This window comes from Macrotis lagotis, chromosome 1, assembly GCF_037893015.1.
Source record: "Macrotis lagotis isolate mMagLag1 chromosome 1, bilby.v1.9.chrom.fasta, whole genome shotgun sequence".
Lineage (NCBI taxonomy): Eukaryota > Metazoa > Chordata > Mammalia > Peramelemorphia > Peramelidae > Macrotis > Macrotis lagotis.
The window spans coordinates 525,520,925-525,536,235 of record NC_133658.1 but is presented as its reverse complement, the minus strand read 5'-3'; the positions used below and the strand labels follow the sequence as shown (position 1 = coordinate 525,536,235).

At 30.7% G+C, this 15,311-nt stretch overlaps 1 protein-coding gene across 7 annotated transcripts in view; it reads right to left on the bottom strand.

Annotated features, from left to right (window-relative positions):
* DMD (dystrophin) overlaps positions 1-15,311 on the bottom strand; it is a 2,282,785-nt gene that overhangs the window by 1,302,075 nt on the left and 965,399 nt on the right. For 6 of the 7 annotated variants that reach the window (XM_074220296.1, XM_074220284.1, XM_074220275.1 and 3 more), the window contains 4 exons: positions 7,110-7,232; positions 3,984-4,121; positions 1,066-1,218; positions 26-208 (listed from right to left, as the gene is read on the bottom strand). In XM_074220296.1, the coding sequence (XP_074076397.1) occupies positions 26-208; positions 1,066-1,218; positions 3,984-4,121; positions 7,110-7,232 (597 nt within the window). The remainder of the gene's footprint in view (positions 1-25; positions 209-1,065; positions 1,219-3,983; positions 4,122-7,109; positions 7,233-15,311) is intronic. The other variant, XM_074220285.1, reaches the window with a different exon arrangement.

Sequence of the window (15,311 nt, the reverse complement as noted above, 5' to 3'; positions counted from 1 at the left end):
CATTGGTTTGCCAGTAACAACTCACAATTTGTGCATAGTTGAGTCTCCGAAACTGAGCAAATTTGCTCTCAATTTCTCGCCAGCGCTTGTTGAGCTGGATCAGGGTTGGCTCCACAGCCTTTGTGGCCCCATCCTTAGACAAGCTCTCAGCTTGCCTGTGCACCGCATTCAGCTCTTCTGTCTTCTTCTGCAACTCACGATCAATCTCCTAGTGAGCAAAACCAATACAGGGCCCAGGGCAGTTAGCTAACCAACCACAGCAACCAACTTGAAAGCAGCAAATACGTCTTTCTGAATTTCAAAGCCTTTCCACTTTATTGAAATCATATAAAATATACAGTTAGGGATAGACCTTACTGTATGTAGGAGTAAAATAAATCAAACAATTTCAAGTATCTCCTTGTATTCAGTTGTTGTTTTTTTAAATAGATTCTATTAAGTAGAGCATATTTGAGGAATATTGAAATAATTGACAAATTTTCTTTCTTTTAAATTTTGGTGATTGAAAATTTAAGTGATAACTCTGTTATTTGGGATTGTACAAATCAACTTTTCAAGGTTTCATGGAATAATTAGCTAATTCCTTTTTCACTTTTGGAGAAACTCAATAGAGAATGAAGCAAAAAAAGAAAGTGATAACTGAAAAAATCTTGAGACAATAGGGAAATGAATCTACATATAGTTGACAGAGGTGCATGACAATGCTCTGATGAAATGAATGTGCTAACATGAAAAAGAAGGCATCCAAATACCGATAAGTCATTTGTTCATCTGGAACAAAGATATACAAAGTCAATTACAACTTTTACTAGAAACACAAAATTTCTCAATCTATTTTACACAAGTCAAACATTTTATTTAATCTGCTTCATATCACTTGAATAACATTTAATACAATAAAACATTTACCAAAAAAATAGTAATACAAGGCAATGCATCAAATCACAGACTGCTAGTAAGGAAAACAAGAAAGTGAAGAATTTTAATATGGTCTACATGTAGTTTATTTTGAAATTAATAGAGCATGACATAAAAACTATTATTGGCATTCTAAAACAACATTACCTTTAGTTTCCATTCATCTTTGGGTTCTGGTAGACTGGCTAATTTTTTCTCAATGTCATCCAAGCATTTCAGTAGATCATCAGCCTGCCTCTTGTACTGATACCACTGATGAGAAATTTCTAGAGCCTTTTTTCTTCTCTGAGACCTCAAATCCTGTTCATAGTGCAGATATTATTAGATTATCAATGAAAAAGTTTAGTCTTTTAATTGGTGCTTACTATGTTGTTATTTTGAAATTAAAGACCTTCACAATCTTTACCTCAGGTCAAATTTATCTATTTAATTAGGTTAAGGTAAAAAAAAAATTGGAAAAATAAGAATATGTAGGGCAATAAGCCTCTACACACAGACACATACATACACATATACACATATCTGAGATCTGAACATATTTAAACAAATCCTTGATTCTTGGTTCCAATTTGTTCTGAGGTCTACTGCCATACATAATTAATCTCTTTTAAAGGATCACATATTTTTCTATTTGAGAATTCAGGTTTTATCTGACACTTTTGGGGATAAAATAATATCCAGCCAACTAGATAATTACATAATTATAAGAGGCTGTATGAAAAAATATCAAATGCCAGCTCAGAGAAGTCAAAAAAAGTTTAGATACATTCAATCAACAGACATTCCTATGATTAAGACTCTCCATGAGCTATTACAAAGAAAATAAAGTTTATTATTAGTAGGGCATGCAAGTTTAGTTGTTTCTGTTAAGTTCTTCCAAAGCTTAATTTTAATACAATTTCTGTTTCTATAGGAAAAATAAAAAATACAATGGGCAAAGATTGAACATTTTTTCTATTAAAAATAACAACTAATGGTACCAACATCTTTTTGCATTTTACACTAATAAAAATAAGAATCTCCATACCCAAAGTATCTTACTTACCATCAGAAAAAGAGGAAAGAAAGCTACATGGTTTCCAATCAATTTGATAAGAAAATAGTTTATTTGAATTTGAACTGTCTGATATTCCATTGAGATTTATCTGTCAAGGTTGAATGCCTTTATTGAGTCACCTAAGAAAAAAATCAATCACCTTGGTCTATGCAAGTATACCCAAAATCTGTTGGATCAATAGAATGAGCTTGAATGCCATTTTATCATAGTTAAAAGTAATATCACAGGTCTGCATAAATGGCTTTCATTACTTTAGTGCAGTAGCAATTATGCTTTACATACACTGGACTTAAGTTTGTCAAAAGAAAGTAACAACTTTCAACTACTGAAAAAAACTAAATTTGAATATTTTAATGATTGTGTAAAGGCTAGGCTTAGACAGTTGGAGCCATGTAGATTTTTAACAATGTGACTGCACCAGGGTTGATATAGACCTGGGCATAGAAATGAAATTGAGATTTATTGACATTGATGAAGGTCTATAGATATATTTTGGGTCAATTTATGTGTATGTACTTTTATCATCCATTTATTTCTAATATTGGGTCTGTAACTTACTGCAAATTTAATTGGAAGGCTGGATTGATTTTATCCCTTCTTCCCCTTCACCCATCTCCATCCCCCAGGGAGTTTTGTCCCATCTTTTGATGAACCTCGTAGAAAATGTTTTTTTAAAAGCAATAAAGACATAACCAGATGCAGTCAAGGTACTTTGTATTATCTTATACTTGACTGTCAAAAGAAAAGGACTTCCTGATCATAGAGTTGAGGCCTAATTTCCCCCAAGTGAAAAATAACAATAATGTAGAATATTTGAAAATAATTCACTGCCCTCAAAATACAGTTACTAAAAATAATTGTAATTTTAGTAAATTAAAAAAAATACTCCCTAACCTCATCATCACCAAAAGCCAACAAAGCCTTCAGAAATTCTGAGCACATTCTGATTTTCACTTATATTCCCTTAAGAAATAGGTGTTTTCTATCGACTGTATTTATCAGCAGTTACCTTCAGAACAGCTGCTAGCCAATTAGACTTTTCTTCCAGATTCCTTGCAGTCACAATATCATGTAATTACATTCCCAGCAGTGTTTGTTTGATTGTCTGACTATACAGAATAGAGTTTTATTCTCTGATTTGCATATAGAATACAGACTCCATCTACCTAGTCATAGCTATAAAAGAGTGATTTACTTTAGCACTACTATTAACAATGAGAAGTATTACAATTAATACTACTAGAAAACGAATCATGCATGCAAAATAGTTAATGTTGCCATGCAAAAGAATCACCATTTCACAAAACTTGTTCAGGTCCTGCCCAAAAGCTATCCAAATATTAATTACAGAAAATAAACATGCTTTTTCTGCTTTTTATGACAAAATCCTTATTCAACATTTGAGAGATGCTATATGTTTAAATGACAACCTGACATTATTGTCTTTTGATGTTAAAACAATCCTTTTAATTCAAGATCTTAAGTTTCTTTCAAGGGTTATCCTATTCCTGGGAAAGTGGGATTACTTTCCTCAGATTAGGTAAATTTCTTAATGACAAGATATGTTAGGGAAAAAAGTTCAGTGTAATCATTCTAAGTCATTATCTAGCAAGTGTCATGATTTCAGAAAAAAAATCAATTACTTAAATCTTATTCCATATATGTAGCACATTTAAACATTTTTTATATACTTCAGGAAATTAAAACCATAAAATTCAGATGACTAAGCATCTTTAATATGCTTCTAATTATATATAGTCCAGAAAAATATTCAAACAACCAATGCACAATGAATTTTAAACTTTGGTGGTAGATGTCAAGACAATATTTTTTTTATAAAAAAATGACACAAATCAGAAATGCTTAATTAAGTCAATACACACAATTAGCTGTATTCATTTATATTAGCAATCACCAATATACTAAGCAGATTTATTTATGAACAGAGAATTTAATCCTATATAAAGAACAACACAGGCAAGGTATATTATAATTTTAACTCCTATACCTTGAGAGCATTATGTTTTGTCTGTAACAGCTGCTGTTTTATCTTTATTTCCTCTCGCTTTCTTTCATCTGTGATTCTTTGTTGTAAGGTGTCTCCTCTTTGCAACAACTCTTTTACAGTACCCTCATTGTCTTCACTCTGATTAAAAACAACAAGTATAGTCTTCATTTTGGTAAAAAAAAATATCACAATCATTTGCAGAATTAAAGACACTATCTAAAGGCATTAAAAACTATTGCACATTTGTATGAATGTATTTTCATTTTTAACAAAGATGAAAAAGATTAAATTCCTTAGTTTAAATTTGTTGTTGGGAGGGTATGTGGTGGGAGGAAAAGATGTATATGAATTTTAGAGCTATTTCGTAAGAATTTGTTTTGTCTTTTAATATAGTACTAAAAATGGGAAAATTCAGATAAAAATGTTCAAGAAAAGTATTACTGACATATTATAATAACTGAAACAAAAAGTGCATGAACTTTTACATTTAAGTGCATATTTAATATGTACCCAAATATTTAATCATGTTCATTATTTATACATGAATACACATAGATTATATATTTACATATTACTATGTATACATACATATACATATATATTTCTATATGTGTTATATATACACAAAATAGGGTTTTTATTTGGTCCATATATTTTACTGTTAAAAATATACTTTGCAAGAATTTCTTTCTTTCTTCAAAGTCAAAAAAAATTTTGACTTAGTCTAGTTTTTTAACTTGGTCTATCAGTCTTTGACATATTAAAATACATTATATTTATTGATTTAAATATTATTTTAAGGATCTAGGATCTATTTTAAAACCTAAATATATTTCTTAATCCTAATTTGGGGTTTATGGTAAAATTCAAGTGACTGACAGTACTCTGATTTTTTTTTTTAGCTATCACTTAGGTAAATTCTCCCTTTCTGATACATTTTATTTAACCAACTAATTTCAGTTAAAACATAAAATGCTCATTGAATGAAAAATTTTGTGCATGTATGTGTGTGTGAATTGATGCACCAAATGGATATTGAAAATAATCTATTGTTAATATTGATTTTATTGTAAAAATAATTATGGTTGATTGCTAAAATTATATCCAATACAATATTTTTGTCTAGTACACCACTTGTATTTTCTGAACTCATCAGTGCAGAAATTCTACTGACATAATGAGGACAAATTCTAAAATGCAAAAAAATCAGGATTCCTTTAGTAAGTTAAAAAATAGAAAGAAATGAAAAAATAAAAAATCTTAATTATAAGGACTTTAATTTTGGGGGTTTACATTTATAATGTTTTTTATCCCAACTAAAAGGGAATACTGATTTTTTTTGTTAAAAATGTCATGTATAATGAATATTACTCAATATAACAGGTAAATAAATGTCACATGGATATAGTATTCATCTTTTACTTATTTTGGCATCCTACAACCATACAGTACGTTTTGAAGTTGAAATGGAATTTCCTTACATTACAGGATAGTCATGTCCTAAGGTAGACAATAAATATGATAATAAACCAATTGCATTAGCAAGGCAATATAATCTTGGGAATAGAAAGATAGCCAAGATGATCTGGGTTCAGTCCTATCAGAGATGTTCATTAGCTATGTGATACTGGGCTAGTCACTTAATTTCTTTAAGCCTTAGTTTCTTCATCTGTAAAATGGGTAGTATGTCCCTCACAAAGTTCATGTGAGGATCAAATGAGATAAGGTATGTAGCATAGTTCTTGGTAAACCTTAAAATGCTACAAAATATGAGTTGTTTTTATTGTTTTTATTGCTATTATTATTATTATTACCATAGTTCTTTTCTTTCACCTTGGTAAGCTCAGGTTGATTGGTTGCTTCATTGTCGATGGGAAGAAGTACCTGTAGCTGAGCATGTGGAAAAGCCTTGGTACCTCTTCTTATTTGTCTTCCTTCTAGGTGAGGTGGCAATACCACCAAACTATCTACAAAAGGAGCTTGAATGCAGGTAGCTCCAGTAGGACAGGCACCAATGGGAACTAATTTTGTTGGAAGAATCTGTCTTTTTTCTTTTTATTACCATGCCTTAGTTACTTATTCTTTGGCTAGTGATATAGTCACATTAAACTGTTTTCTCCAACATTACCTGTTGATTTGTTTAAGAATTCTGTTGATGAGGCAGAGATTTATAGAAAAGTATGACAGGTCAGAAAGAGCTAGAATTAGTGATAGCTGTTGAGTTAAAAAAAATAAAATGTGAAAAGGGTGATGAAATGGGGAAAAATGAGGCTGTGACAAAAGCTGGAATAATTTTCAAACCACAGAGAATTTTGAAATTGTTGTAAGTGCTGCCCTAGGGTGAAAGTGGCCCATCATCTTTCATTCCTCACATGACAACAGGCTTTACATGATTATAATTCCAGTTTTTTATTATTAGTTTTGTGTCTTACAAAAATATATGTACAAATATATACGTACATATACATATATATACTTCAAGAAAGTCCTATTAATTCATGAGTGTGAATCCACAACCTATGTACATCATAGCCCATCTAAATAGTAGAGTGATTCGAGTTGTGGTGTTCCTTGCCCTGCCCCCCAAAGTCACCTGGTGGCTAATCTTCTGATCATGACTATTTCTGAACTTAACTAGGCTAAGTCTTCTTTGACAGTCTATCACTATAATTATTTCTCTAAATTATTTGTGAGCACGTCCCCTTTTCTGAACCATTACACTGCGATAAATGGCTGGCAATAGTCACTGGCTGTATTCAATAACAATGAAGAAAAACTGCCAGTGACAAATATCAGTTATATTGGACAGTTGAGTAATGGAATAATCTGCAGGCTTACTTCGTAACTTGATTCAATTTTTTCTCAAAGTTGCATTTTGCTCTTTCATATTGAAAATAATACGGGTTAAACCAAATTGCTGAACAATACATGGAATTCCTTAAATGATCATATCCTAATAATCAGAAGCTCATTTTACCTTATTATAACCCACATGGGTACTTTTCATTTGTCAATAGATTTATATAATACAAAGGTTATATCTAAAAATTCAAATTCTAATTTCTATCCAAGCATTTATTCATTTCCACTACTAGTTCATTCACACTTCTATCACAGCCAATTTACCATATCTTTATTGAAGTCTTCCTCTTTCAGATTCACCCCCTGCTGAATTTCAGCCTCCAGTGGTTCAAGCAATTTTTGTATATCTGAGTTAAACTGCTCCAATTCCTTCAAAGGAATGGAGGCCTAAAAAAAAAGATAGTGCTAATTTAAATCAAAATCATTTTTATTAGAAACATAAACAAAAAATACATTTGGTGTCAACCCCCCATTGTTTTACAAATGAATGAATTAACTTATACTTTGCAAGATTCCTGAAATATGAGTGGTAGAACTACCTGTAGATGTGAATAAGGATGAACATTATCCTTAGAGCTTAAAAACATTCAAAATGAGGTTTTATTCTGTCATAATAAACAAAATGCAAATTTCAATTTTTACCTTATTCTAATTTTCAGTATTCTGCAGATTAGAAGATTCTCTGTATAAGAAGAAATATTACAAAGGAAAAAAATTTGCATTTTACAGACTATTGACATTTACTTCCTACAGCAATAAGCTGTAAAAGTAGGTGAAAAGGATTGTCTCCATATATTTAAAAGAAGTATATGAGAATCTGATCTAATGCCTTACATGGAATATTACTATTGTAAAATTGTCCAACATGCGTCTGTAAGATGGATATAATTAAAGAAATTTAGAAGAACTCTTTTTACTGGCATATTAAAAATAAGCCCAGAATATTCTCCATCTTACTTCTTCCATAAACAATTTAATGAACACATATTGAGTCATGTTTACTGGCCTTTAACAATTTGCATACTTAATTTCATTACAGTTTCTTTAATTTTGTATGTTTTTGTCAATAACTACAGGCTACTACTTATAAATAATAACAGGATAACTTTCTCTCATTTTGCTAAATACCACATGGGAAATTTGATGAATGGGTTTGTATTTGCAATTTAATATAAATTCACAAATGTATCCTAACACTTCATTATGAAATAAAAAAAATCAAAAGATTAATAGATTAGTTTTTGGCAGCTTAGCTCTGTAAACATTTTTCAGTTTATTAAAGTCTTTGCATAAAAATATGCTTTAAAAAGTTTTTATGCTTTGTGGGTTTATAAGAAAATATATGACTACTCTGGTTCTATGTCATTGGTGAAAATATATGTTGAAAAGTCAAAGTTTGCTTGTTTTTTAATGATCTTATTTAGGGACATCATCCTTTACCTTATCTGTTTTATATCTACCTGCCCATCTCTTAAGAAATTTTTCCCCCATTGAGAAAGAGCATGTTGTCATGCTCTGATACTATAAGGTTAAAATAAATTTGGATATTGTCTGATATATGAATGCCTATTTGTATTTTATCACCAAAGAGATTATTCAAGTTTATTCAAAATTCTTGGTGATACTCTGTGATGGAGAATACCATCTGTATCCAGAGAAAGAATTGTGGAGTTTAAACAAATACCGAAGACTATTAACTTTCATTTAAAAAAAAGCAAAACTGTTATCTTATTAGGTAATTTTGCTATCTTTTATTTTTTCCATAAGGATATAATTTTCCTCTCATCACATTCAACTTAGATCAATGTATACCATGGAAACAATGTAAAGACTAACAGACTGCCTTCTAGAGGAGGGGGTGAGGGGAGGGAAGTGAGATTAGGGGAAAAATTGTAAAATTCAAAATAAATAAAAAAATAAAAAAAACTTGGTGATACTAAGATGCAGGAATGACACTCTGAGTTTTTCCTAGGAAATAATATGCAAGAAGTAATGTTTAAATTATTTCTGCTATAATTTTTCAGTGCCGAATTTAAAATTAATTTTATTGCCAATAATATCATATACGCTAAAATCTCAAAGTAGAACTTAAAATTCCATCAGGCAGGCATGATTCTATCAGTACTCAGGTTCATTTAATTGAAATTAATATTCTTTCATAACATTGTGGTCTATTTGCAAATAATTTATCATAAGATTATAGTTAACTGTTAATATTAGATATTTATATATTATTGAGTGGATTTTTCACATTGCTAATATTTTTGGTAGTAAATTCATGTGATTATATAAAATATATTAATAGTGTAATAATATCACAATTTAAATTTTAATGAAGTAATAATTAGGTCTTGCTGTATTTTGTATAACCCAACTCAAATAGTTCTTCCTTTAAAATCAAATATTTCAGTTAAGTTTTGTAATAAGCATAAATAATTAAATAACAATCTTGTAATATTCTTACTCCTTAAAATGATTAATTAATACCAAGTATCTAAATATATATGCAATGAGATAATATATCTGGAGCACATATATACACATAGTTATTGTCTATTGAACATGTGTACATATGTTTATTCAATATAAGTGAATTTGTGGTGGAAATTTAATGGAAAATTACACAAAATTTTCCAATTCACTATTTAAACCAAGTTTTTCCATTGTAACTTTTTGTTTTAACTCTCAAAATACTGTAATATTTTTAGTAAATTAATGTTTCATTAACTTACTGGTTAAATAATGAAATACATTGCAGATTAACTTATTTCCCATATAATATGGGGGAGGGGGAAGAGGAAAGAATACAATGAGGAAAGGAGGAAGGTAAAAATTAAGGAAAGGGTGGGAATAAAGGGACAGGGAAAGTGAAGGGGCACCTGGAAGAGAGGAAGAGAAAGAGGAACAGGGTGGAGGAGAAGAAAACAAAAGGGAGGGGGAGGGGTTGAAGAGGGAGTCACTGTAGATGTTAAGTCTGAGTAAGTGTTAAGTGTGAGTTCAGATATTTATTGGCTGTGACTGGGCAAGTCACTTATCTCTGCTTAAGGTTCTCAAAGGATAAAATAGAGATACAAATACTTCACTAGGTGGCTGTGAGAATCAAAGGAAATAAAATTTATATACAACAAAAACAAAACAGTATGATGTCTGGTACACAGCAGGAGCTAGAGGAGGAGACAGAGGGAGAGATAGACAGACAGAAATATTTATCCCAGAGACAGAGAGGGAGAGACAGAAAGAGAAAGACACACACACACACACACACACACACACAGAATTATATTTCTGATGGATAGAGCAGAGAATGTTTTCCAGATTCCTAAAATCACGTCCCTCAAATTGACTTATTTTCTGTCATTTGATGTTACTTTTCACCCAACCAAATCCCTCTTTCTTTTACAAAAATAGAAGTTAATGATTTCTGCAAATCACTTGAAAAAAAGTCTTTTCATGTACTGTTGAGCAAGATAGTTTTGAATAATCTTACCAACACATGTTCATTAGATAGAATGAAATCTCTAGCTGAATACCTCTAAGCTTTGTATACAGCTTTTACTTGCTCAGACATTTTATCCAAAACTTGAATGAAGATATAAAAGGTATGTAGATGACAAAAAGATGGGAGCAAGAGTGGCTTGGCAGGTCTTAAGTCACAATCAAGATTCAAAAAGATTTCTCAAGTGGAAAAAGTGGGCAAAAACTAACAAGATTAAAATTAATAGAGATAAATGTAAAGTCCTGAAGTGAGATTCAAAAAGTCAGTTACATAAACATTGGATAGGAGGATCAGACTTGGAAATAATTCGTTAGTTCAATATGAAAGAGTGTAATTTCGCTACTAAAACAGGTCACAGAGACTCAGCTCTGTTAATAGAGGGCAAGTTCCATCATGCTTCTGTTTTTTGTTTGATTTCTTTTCTTTTTTTATCCCTTGTAGTCTGTAACTTATATGGTAACAGAGCCATCATAATGTTTTCATAACTTTTTTCACAATGTTTGATATCGGAGTTATTAAAGTAATGGAGCTTAATTTTCAATTCTTTGGATCAGAATTTTTTTTAAAGGCACATCAATAAACTAGAGTCCATCCAGCAAAAAGGTCAGGCAGGATAAGTAAAGATTTGTCAATATTTTTTATAAGACATAATTAATAGAACTTGGAATATGAGGCTTAGAGAATGGGAGTCTTGGGGTGACATGATAGATACCTTTATATATTCAAGACTAAACACCAAAGAGGAATGCTTAAAGATATTTTGTGTAGTTTTGAGAAGGAAAGACCAATGAGGTCAAGGTATAGGGAAGGCAATTTAAGCTCAACATAATAAATAACTGCCAAATAGTTATCTAAGGCTTCCAGTTACCAGAAGAATTAAAATAGAGGCTGCCTGATCATTCCTTAGGGATATCCCAGAGTTAATTCTTATATTTCATGAGTAGTTTACTTAAATGACCCCTAAAGGCATTACCAATTCTAAAATTTTGCAAACAATAAACTAGATCAGTGTTCCTTCCATTCCTTGAACTCACTGTATTCATTGACTATATTATTCCTTTAGCCATTAATTTTTAAAAATTGTCTCAAAATATTCCCTTAATTTTTGTATTGATTTTCTATTGAACTTAATTTTACGTTGTATTTGTAACCATTTCCTCTTTTAATATCTTTAGATTATGCCCTTATGTCTTCAAATAGTTAGAAATAACAACTCCACATCTAGCACATATAGAATATTTTACATATTTTGAACATAATAGACTAATTCCACTTATTAATGTGAAATTGTCTAGTTATAAATTAAATGATGCCATCTTAATGCCAACAGAATCAAAAATGATCAAGGAAATTATTTTGCTTATCTTTTCAACCAGGTCAGATCAGTCATTTGCCAGTCTGAATGAAGAAAGTTATTAGAACATAATGAATTGAAAAAAGTTGGTTTGAAAATTAAGATGGTGAATTGATTAAACACATACAATCATGACACAGGAAACACTTTTTGGTTCACTTAGATCTCCATAGGTCATTATATGGACTCCATTCCTTTATTAATATACAATTTTTACAGGATTTCTTTATGTTTTCATGATATAGAAAAGAAATGTATAAATGCACATACACATTAAGTCATTAGTTATGCTCTTAGAGTCGCAAAAACGTTAAATAGTAAAGAACATTGTGCTTTTTCTGATTTAACTTAGAAAGTCAGAATCATGTTGAAATGTATAAGGAAAAATAAACAGAAAACTAATTGATGAATTATCTTTATGTTCTATGAAAGCTGATTCTAAAGAATTTTTTAAAAGGCAAGAACATGAACACAAGAGACTTAGATTTGCAATTAAATGATATCACATGTTAAGAAAACATACAAAAACATTTTGAGAGTATACAGATATCAATAAAATAAAATATTTCAAAATTAGAATATCACTATATATACTACAATCAGTGTCTGCAAGACAATTCACCAAGTTACACTTTGAACATAAATTTTATGTATGAATATGTAGTTACAAAAACACACACTGCATGTAGCATGTATTAAAAGTTAGAAAAGGGAATTTGACAAAAAGAAAAGGAGAGACAGAGAAAGTGAGAAAGACACTTTGAATTTTCTTTTGATGACTATTTGTGAACTTCAAGTTCATTAACAATTTTTTTGCTACCTAAGGTTAAAGAAGCATTAATGTGCTAGATGAATGTGTTAAAAATTTCGAGTCAAAAGTGACATACCATGCATGACATTATTCTTAAGATAACAGTTCCTAAGAGAAACAGTCCAAACATTAGGAGAACTGAAATTCATCTTGAAGTAATTCACCATAAATTGAAAAGAATTTTGCCAAACAATAAAAACAAACATAAATATTTAAATGCAAAATCTATTCTTCTTAATTACACATAACTATTTGTGATTGATCTAATTATCATCATTTCTGTCAGCACACTACTTTTTGACCCTGAAAGATTCTAAAATCGCCCCCTAAAACTAACTTGTTTCTATCACTTTTTTACAATTATTAATGCTATCAAAGACATATTGAAGGGTATTTATCAGACAAAAAGTTGTATAAGCTTATAAAATATCAAAATGCAAATCAAAAAGGGAGTTGTGGGAAGAGGGAGAGGAAGGGTAAAAGGAAAAAAGTAGAAGGAATGAAAGAAAAGGAAGACTGAAAAGAATCATCTTCTAAAAACTGAAGTAGCTTAGTGATCTAACAGCCAAAGAATGAAGAATTATTAGATTTTTCTTTTGATTTGCTTCCCCATAAAAGAAACGTTTTGAGGAGAGGCTTATCTATATTATCTATGATAAAATAACCACATTAAATGGTAAATAGCCTTATTCACTAACTTATTTGAAGCTGAAATAATCAAAATGTCAAATAACAAAAAGTGCATCATAGCACAGGGTTAACTTTTGCATGTGATTTTACTTTGCTATCACTCTCTTGATAATGCATTGACCACTAGCATCAGCCATATTGTCTATTCTACATAACTATCTTTGGAGATATTTTTCAAATTTTTGAATGGAGATTTGTTAAGATAAACAGAAAATAAATTATCCATCTCCTACTTTTTTACTTAGCTGAAATATATTTTGACTTCTCCGTCATTATGTTATACTAGGTGTGATAATTAATTTCACAAATTTACTACCTGCTATAAGGACTCTAACTCAAAACAGACCAATTGTAATGTGGTTAGCAAATTCTTTCTATAATAATTATGTTGTTCTAACTCCAAAATGCTCAACATTCCTGTAAGTTACTTCTAAGACTAATGAAAGCTGAATTAATAGAGTAGTAAGAATATCTAACTTTAAAATATATTGGGACCCTGTAAACCTGACTGTTTGCATAATATAAATACATTTTTCTTACAATTAGTCTCTATCACTGAGACCAAAAGATCATCCTGCAAATACAAATCAGCATTGTATACACCAGAGCTATAAAGTAGGGTTAGAAGGGTGGGGACTAGATATCTTTGGTATAAGGAATTCCTAGGTAAGGAAACTTCCTGTGTGAATGTAGGTAGTCACCATCTCTGAAACTTAGTCTAAGAGAAGTGTCTAGAAACCTGAGAAGTTCAATAACTTCCTGGGTCACACAGTCAATATATGGAAAAAAATCAGGACTTGAACCCAAGTCTTCCTAACTTCAAGACTACCTCTCCCTGCACTCTACTTCGAGTCTGCTATTGTTAACAATGTGTAGTACCTCAAGAAGCTTAGAATCCTGGATAAAACTACCCTCTAGGACAATCATACTCTAGTCTGTGTCCCTCAGGCTCTTCACTCTCCTGATTTTCTGAGCTTGGTCCTCTTCCCATGTCCTTCATCCAACATCTTTTCCCTCTCCCAGTATGGGCATTGAAATCCTCATGTAGCAGAGATGGACATGGACATGTTTTATGACACAAACAGGGTTAACTTTAATTTCAAATAAGAAGCTTGGAGAGACACTGGAGAATAAGGGAAAGAGTATTGAACCAAGGGAGGGGTCAAAGGTCTGGTTTTGCTACCATAATACTGTGTGACTTTGGTTGTTCCCTTCACAGAATTGGGTCTCAGTTACCTTATCTGGAAAATATTTTAATGAAATCATCCTATTTACCTAAGACTTCATTAATGAAAAGGATATTCTAATCTTATCACAGTGTACTTTAATTATTTCAAGTTGGCATTCCAAGAAACTCTAACAAAGCATTGTTTCTAATTGATTTATATTAGGTACTTATCAATATTTACTTTAAACAAATGTATATGAGATTTTATTTACAAAACAAGACAAACTCCAATATTTACTTGTGCTGTAACTTCTAAAATGCCTACAAATTGCTCCTGAAGTTTGAATGTATTTTAATAGAAATAAATGAGGAAATGTATATTTTTTTAAAATTGTATTTATTTAAGGCAATGGGGTTAAGTGATTTGCCCAAGGTCACACAGCTAGGCAATTATTAAGTGTCTGAAGCTGGATTTTGAACTCAGGTCCTCCTGTCTCAGAGCCAGTGCTCTATCCACTGTACAACCTAGCTGCCCCAGAAAGATATATTTTTGCAAAAATAATGTTCCTTTGAAGGAATAGCTACATATGGGACAAATATATATGTAGGCATATATACTGACATTGAAGTATCCCCCCCCACCTTTTTTTTAAAGAAACATAACAGCAATCTTTGCCTGTCTAATCTATTCCAAAGTAAATCTTTGGTTGTTAAACCTACAACAGATTACATAAAATATAATATTTTCAACTAAATGTCTCTTAATGTTGTTTCCTATAGCATATATTTATATGTAAATAAAGAATAGATGCATATTTCAATGACAAATAGGAAAGTTAAGATATTTATATGCAAAATGATAAATTAATGGTCCATTTATATTTACACTGGAGAAATATCCAATCTTTCCCTCATGAATTTGAAACATGGTGTAACAGAAAATACCC